Source organism: Rutidosis leptorrhynchoides, chromosome 8 (genome assembly GCF_046630445.1).
Source record: "Rutidosis leptorrhynchoides isolate AG116_Rl617_1_P2 chromosome 8, CSIRO_AGI_Rlap_v1, whole genome shotgun sequence".
In the NCBI taxonomy this organism is placed as follows: domain Eukaryota; kingdom Viridiplantae; phylum Streptophyta; class Magnoliopsida; order Asterales; family Asteraceae; genus Rutidosis; species Rutidosis leptorrhynchoides.
The window spans coordinates 29,004,644-29,012,437 of record NC_092340.1 but is presented as its reverse complement, the minus strand read 5'-3'; the positions used below and the strand labels follow the sequence as shown (position 1 = coordinate 29,012,437).

General features: G+C 33.3%; 1 protein-coding gene across 1 annotated transcript; it reads left to right on the top strand.

Annotated features, from left to right (window-relative positions):
* The first annotated feature begins 4,104 nt into the window (after window positions 1-4,104).
* On the top strand, window positions 4,105-7,335 carry LOC139861205 (UDP-glycosyltransferase 76G1-like). The gene is made up of 2 exons (XM_071849524.1): window positions 4,105-4,630; window positions 6,479-7,335. The coding sequence occupies exons 1-2, from the start codon at window positions 4,105-4,107 to the stop codon at window positions 7,333-7,335; spliced, it is 1,383 nt and encodes a 460-aa protein (XP_071705625.1).
* The last annotated feature ends 459 nt before the right edge of the window (window positions 7,336-7,794 follow it).

Below are 7,794 nucleotides of genomic sequence, written 5' to 3'. Positions count from 1 at the left end.
TTCACATCTTTAGGAGTGAGAATGATGGATCCGAAAACTTTTCTTTTATTGAGTGATTCTAATTCAGCTCGTATTGCTTCTTTCCATTGAGCCCAATCATGTCTATTTTGACATTCAACCATAGATGTTGGTTCTGGATCATCATCATTATTCATGATGTCATATGCAACATTAAATGAAAATTTCTCATCAAGATTTTTCATTTCATTTCGGTTCCATAATATTTTTGAATATGCATAATTGATTGCAATTTCTGTATTGACATCATCAATCTCCTCTGCAGTAGGAGTACTGATTTGTGGTTCTTCTTGAACACTTTCTTTTACTTCATTATCAGCTGATTTTCTTTTTCGAGGATTTTTATCCTTTGAACCGATTGGTCTTCCACGTTTCTGACGTGGCAAAGATTCATGAGTGACGTTATTGCCAGCTTTTGGAATTTCAATTCGAGCTGGAGTATTTACTGCTGGTATATATGATTTTGTCACCGTTTTTGTATCTGTAAATGCATCAGGCAATTGATTTGCAAGTTCTTGTATATGCATTATCTTTTGAACTTCTGTCTCGCATTCTTTTGTGCGAGGATCAAGATACTTTAATTGAGGTTCACACCATGAAACATCATTTTCTTTATTTTTCATTTCTCCCCCTAATCTAGGGAACAATGTTTCATTAAAATGACAATCAGCAAAACGTGCTGTAAAAACGTCACCTGTCATAGGTTCAATATACCTTAATATTGAAGATGTTTCATATCCAACATATATTCCCAACCTCCTTTGAGGACCCATTTTTGTACGTTGTGGTGTCGCAATTGGAACATACACTGCACAACCAAATGTTCTAAGATGGGAAATATTTGGCTCTTGACCAAAAGCAAGTTGTAGGGGGGAATATTTATGACTTGCACTTGGTCTGATGCGAATCAATGCAGCAGCATGTAAAATTGCATGACCCCATATAGATACAGGGAGTTTTGTTCTCATTATCAATGGTCTAGCGATTAACTGTAAACGTTTAATCAATGACTCGGCTAAACCATTTTGTGTATGCACATGAGCAACAGAATGTTCAACAACAATTCCTATAGACATGCAATAGTCATTAAATGCTTGAGATGTAAATTCACCAGCATTATCAAGTCTCACCCTTTTAATGGTGTAATCAGGAAAATGAGCTCTCAATTTAATAATTTGGGCAAGAAATTTTGCAAATGCCACATTACGGCTTGATAACAGACAAACATGAGACCATCTGCTAGATGCGTCTATTAGAACCATGAAATATCTAAATGGTCCACATGGTGGATGAATTGGTCCACATATATCACCTTGAATTCTTTCAAGAAACATTGGTGATTCTTTCTCAACCTTAAGTGGTGAGGGTCTAGTTATCAATTTTCCAAGAGAGCAAGATGTACATGGAACCATTGTATCATGATGGATTTTTCTATCCTTTAGTGGATGTCCATGAGTACATTCAATAATCCTTTTCATCATTGTTGATCCTGGATGGCCTAATCTGTTATGCCATAAACTGAATACACCAGGATCAATATATTTTTCGTTAACTACCATATGTATTTCTGGTACATTTATATGTGTATAATGTAATCCAGAACTAAGTCTTGGCAGTTTTTCAACCACATGACTCTTGTCAGTGATACTTAAATATTTCTCATTTTCTGTTGTCACTGACTGATAATCATACCCGTTAAGGTATATGTCGGAGAAACTCAATAAATTTCTGCTTGACTTGGGAGAAAATAAGGCATCATTTATTAAAAATTTTGTACCATTTGGTAGTATGAAATTTGCCTTTCCTATCCCTTTTATCAAGTTAGCAGGTCCTGATATTGTATGTATAGTTCCTTCCGTTGGTTTTAGATCAATAAAATATTTCTCGGATTTAAGTATAGTGTGTGTAGTTCCACTGTCTGCTATACAGAGATCTCCACCACTTGATTGATGCTGTATTCCAGCAAAATTCATATTGAACTTCATATATAAGAAATAAATAGTGAGTACATTAATATTACACAATATTTTAAACGCAAATAGATAGTACTGAAACATTTAGCAAACATAATGACAAAGACAGACGATATTAAATCGTTTATTTTTCAAAAGACACACAACTTAAACATTCAAGAAATCTTCATATAAATCAGATGGTTTCTCAGTGACTGTTGGATCAATATTATCCACAAAATTTACTTCCTTTTCTTTACCTTTCAGCGAATCCTGATACATCTTAACAAGATGTTTAGATGTTCGGCAAGTATTAGCCCAGTGGCCCATTCTACCACATCTGTAGCAAGATTCTTCAGAATTTTTAGAAGAATTTTCTTCAACATCTTGTTTAATGGGCTTGTTTTGTGGTTGATATTTATATTTTCGTGGATTACTATTTCTTTGACCACCACGGCCACGACCACGACCACGTCCACGCCCATTACCATTACCATAAGGATGGTTTCTACCATAGTTATGGCTTTTGGCATGATGATGGTGATGGTTATTATAACCACGACCTTGCCCGCGTCCTTGTCCCTGTTTATAATTATTTGCAGTATTTGCTTCAGGGATTGCAAGTGTACCAGTAGGACGGGATTGCTGATTTTTCATTAATAGCTCATCATTTTGCTCTGCAACTAAGAGATATGAATTAAGTTCAGGATATGTTTTGAACTTTAGCATTCTCAAATTTCTTTGCACTGTGATGTTTGCAGCATTCATTGTGGAGAAAGTTTTCTCCATCATGTCTGCATCACTAATTTCATGTCCACAGAATTTAAGTTGTGAACATGTATTATACAGAGCTGAGCTGTATTCATTTACTTTCTTAAAGTCTTGGAACCTTAATGTTCTCCATTGTTCCATTGCAGCTGGAAGTAAAATTTCTCTTTGATTATTGAATCTGCTTTTGAGACCTTCCCATAAAACATGGGGATCTTCTACAGTCACATAATTATTTTGTAAGCATTCATCAATATGTTGATGAATAAAGCAACATGCCGTAGCTTGTTCTTTTTCAGAACAAGTGTTGTTTTCATTTATGGTTTCAAGAATGCCCATTGATTTAAGATGCATTTTTACTTTTATAACCCATGGCATGTAGTTGTTTCCAGTTGATTCTAAAGGAGTAAATTTAAGCTTTTCCAGATTCGACATTTTCTATTATCAAAAATTAAAACAAACATCATGATAAATTAGAGTCAATTTATATTCATAAGTATATAAACATTAAACATAAATTTAATATAACATAAATGATAAGTAGGTGACAGTGTCGACCATGTGTAAGCAATCATAAATAAATGTTATATAACAAAAATATAAATATTAGTAAACATAAATGAAAATTTGGCGACAGTGTCGACCATATATTTTTTCAGGTGGTATAACCGACCTATATCATTCTGGTGGTATAACCGACCATATATCATTTTGGTGGTATAACCGACCATATATCATTTTGGTGGTATAACCGACCATATATCATTTTGGTGGCAGAGCCAACCATATTTAGTATTAAGATTATCGTGCTGATAACGTGTTATAATTCAGTAGGCTTATAACTACCTTTAGTGGTTTGATTCTTGATGTTATAATTCAGTAGGCTTATAACTACCTTTAGTGATTTGATTCTTGATTTAGAATACTAATAATGAAGTGTAAGAACAAAGATGATAATGGAGAGAAAGAAAGAAACACTTTGTAAGTGTGAGAAATGGTGCAAGTTTAATGCTTGCATTCATGAGTATTTATAGCCTAAAATCTCAATATAAAAATACATACTTTGTGTACCAAAATTGACTATATGTATACACCAAAATTGACTATCCATATCTATATTATTATTATTATTATAACAGTATTTTGTTTATACTCCTACATTTGTATTATAAATATAAAATATATAGTAAATATTGAATATAAATATAATATAATATATAGTTATTATATATTATCCAAATCTAATATAATACTAATATTTAATATTAATATCATATAAAAATGCTGGTTGCTGGACACATATATCAGTACAAACCAACTCCCTCTAAAATATATCAACCAATCACCCAGAAACATAACCAAACCCATGGCGGACCAAACACCAACCAGGGTTAACCGGAACCGGAGAATAATACTATTTCCACTACCATATCAAGGTCACATTAACCCAATGCTTCAGCTTGCAAACATCCTCTATTCGAAAGGCTTTAGCATCACCATCTTTCACACCAACTTCAACGCACCAAACACATCCAATTACCCTCACTTCACTTTCAAATTCATCCTCGACAACGATCCTAATGATCAACGTTATTGCAACTTACCCTTAACTGGTATGGCTTCTTTTGATCGTATATTTGTGTTCAATGATCACGGTGCAGATTCGTTACGCCATGAACTGGATCTTGAAATTTCGAAAAAAGATGAACCGCCAGTGTCGTGTTTGATCACTGATGCACTTTGGTACTTCACGCAATCGGTTGCTGATAGCGTTAATCTCCCACGACTTGTTTTGAGAACAAGTAGCTTGTTTTGTTTTCTTGTTTATTCTTCCATGCCAATTCTTCATGATCGTGGTTACCTTGGTCTTGCTAATGATAACACCACCGTTAGTAAGTAAAAAATAATTATTCCATCCCTATACTAAATTTATTTTATTATTTATATTTATATAGATATATAGATATAGATATACATGAGTGTTCATTAAACGGTTTCACTCAGACGACCTAATTATTTTGGTTGAAACTGGTCTGAATAATTTTGTCGTGTTTTAAAGTTTTTATGGCACCTGAAAGATGATACTCCGTATGATTTTTACATGGGATGATTTGGGTTTAAAATCAAGATCCTTTATTCACCCGAAAACCTGAAATGAATGGATACAATAATACACCACACAATTCTTTCTTGGTTTAATTGGTTTTCTGATGTATTATTGATGACTTTGTTTATTGGATTAATAATAAGGGTGTGCTTGGTATAAACAAAGGAATGGGAAATGGAATGGCAAAGGGAATGCTAAGGAATGGAATGGATATAATCATTCCTTTTGATAGTGGATGGTTCAAGAAATTATAAGGTTTAAAAATGATATTAAAATTTTTAGTTTTTATTTTTTATATATACACGAGGTAGTATAATATTCAGACTAAATCAATTTGACTTTTTTAAAGTGCTACACAAAATTTTTACGTCAAGTTTTAGTTCTTAATATTAGAAATATAAATTGATATATAAAAAAGAATTCAACTAATGGCTTCATAAAGAGGAATAAAAGACATCAGAATAGGAATTCAACTAATGGCTTCTAAGAAATTCCGTTCTTAATAATATGCAGAGTAAATGACTTTGTTAATTTCAACCTGAGCCAAGATGAATACGAACGTAAAATTTGTAGAAAACAAAGAATAAGTCAAGATATAAATTAATTACTAGTATAAATAAATTACAGTTATTATAATCTAGAAGAAATACGGTTTTGAAATAAAAAATGGCAGTTAATGACTATAATGAATCCCATAACCCCCAAATTAGTGGGTAATGCTCCATTAACTAATTTAGGGTAATGAGCATTCCCATTATTTATAACCAAGCAATCCCAATTATAGTCATACCCATTCCCTAATGCCTATAACCCCCAACAAACCATGCCCTAAATTTATTTGATTTTTTAAGGCTTAAAAGTTGAAGTTGATAGCTAACATGGTCACTGTTCACTTTATTTATTTATGACTTTTTAATTTGGTTTAATGGATTAACTATCCATATAAATCCATTTTTATTAGTCTGATTGGTTTGGTTTGACATAATGGAGGTGGTCGTTGGCTATTGGTGCTCAATAATGTTTCCAAAAACTTATTTATTCGAACCAAATAAACCGTAAACCGGCTGAAGGTACACTCGTAGTTTTAACTTGGTCTAGAAATAGTTATCTTTGAATATCGAACGCTTATGATTTACTAAATTCTCCATAACGCCTTAAACAGTTTCCCTCATATCAGTTAAAGTGAAAAGTTTCTTGAACACCATTACTATCTTAAATGCGTGTCTTTGTTTATGGACAATTAGTATCCAGAGACGGTTAATGACAAATTGAAAAGGACAGTTCCTAGAGGTTGATTGGTGTCTTTCGTCTTGTGTTTATTCGTTTGGTTTCGATCCTTTATTTTCATGTGTATTCGGTTTTGTATGCTTAGTTTGTTTTTAAGGTCTTTTCGGGAACTTAGGGATGCTCGTTTATAGATAATTTTTGTTTAGATAGTTACTTTCTAGGTGCGAGCTTCCCCGTTTTTCTCGTCTCTTTGTAAGTCCTGTTGAGGGCGTTTTTTTTTTTAAAACGACCTCAGTTCTATTTGAGTTTCGTTATTTTCGCAAAAAAAAAAAAAAAAAAAAAAAAAAAAATTGTTTGCAGAGAGTATTTAATTTTCTAAACTTGTTAATTATGATAGACATGGAAGAACAAGTATTAGCAGAGTTTCCTGTGCTAAAAGTGAAAGACATTATGAAGATGGGTTTCAAGAGTAGTACTGACGCCATAGGAGGCGTTCTCAATAACATGGTGAAACAAACAAAAGCGTCTTCGGGAATCATTTGGAACTCGTTTAAGGAACTCGAAGAAACCGAATTCGAAATGGTTGTTCGTGACATCAAGGCACCAAGTTTCTTAATACCGTTCCCCAAGCATTTCACGGGGTCATCAAGTAGCTTAATCGAACAAGATCGAACCTTTTTCCCATGGTTAGACCAGCAACCACCTAATTCTGTAGTTTATGTTAGTTTTGGTAGCACTACTAACGTGGATGAGAAAGATTTTTTAGAAATAGCTCATGGGTTGGTAGACAGCGGGCAACCGTTTTTATGGGTGGTTCGACCAGGGTATGTTAACGGTTCGACATGGATTGAACCGTTGACCGATGGGTTAGTGGGTAAAAACAGCCGAATTGTGAAATGGACTCCACAACAAGAAGTGTTGGCTCATAAAGCAATTGGAGCGTTTTGGACTCATAATGGATGGAATTCGACGTTGGAAAGTGTTTGCGAAGGTGTACCTATGATTTTATCGCCTTTTTTTGGCGATCAAGCGTTAAATGCGAGATACATGAGTGATGTTTTGAAAGTGGGTGTGTATTTGGGTAATGTGTGGCACAAAGAAGATATAGCAAATGCAATTAGAAGAATAATGGTGGATAATGAAGGAGAAGAAATTAGGGAAAGGGCAAAAGTAATTAAGCAAAAGTTAGATGTTTCTTTAATCAAGGGTGGCTCATCTTATGAATCATTAGAGTCTCTAGTTTCTTATGTTTCTTCCTTGTAGAATGCATAAGTACAATTTGGTATGTTGTGTTTGATCTATTTCTATTTTCTTAATTAAATTAGCATAATATAATACAAGAATAATTGATACCCTATCGTAAACAATCTTGGAAATCAGCTATAAAGCCAAACCAAATATATATTATGCTGTCAAAGTTGGCAACTAACATCTAACATTATTATATGACATAACTGTGTGTGTTTGTACCTAATGCAATACAATAATAGTAATAGAGGAAAAATAAAAGCGAACATATATAATGTAATATAATATAATATACTGATGATTAAAAAACTGCAGATCATCATCACGGCCGGCTGAAAGAGGGACGATGATGCCGTATTTTGCTACTTTTATAAAAGACAAACACACATACCCAACACTAATTTTCGACGAATATATAGCCATATTTTGGTACTAGAAGAATACAATCACATATACCATAAAACATCTGCCAAC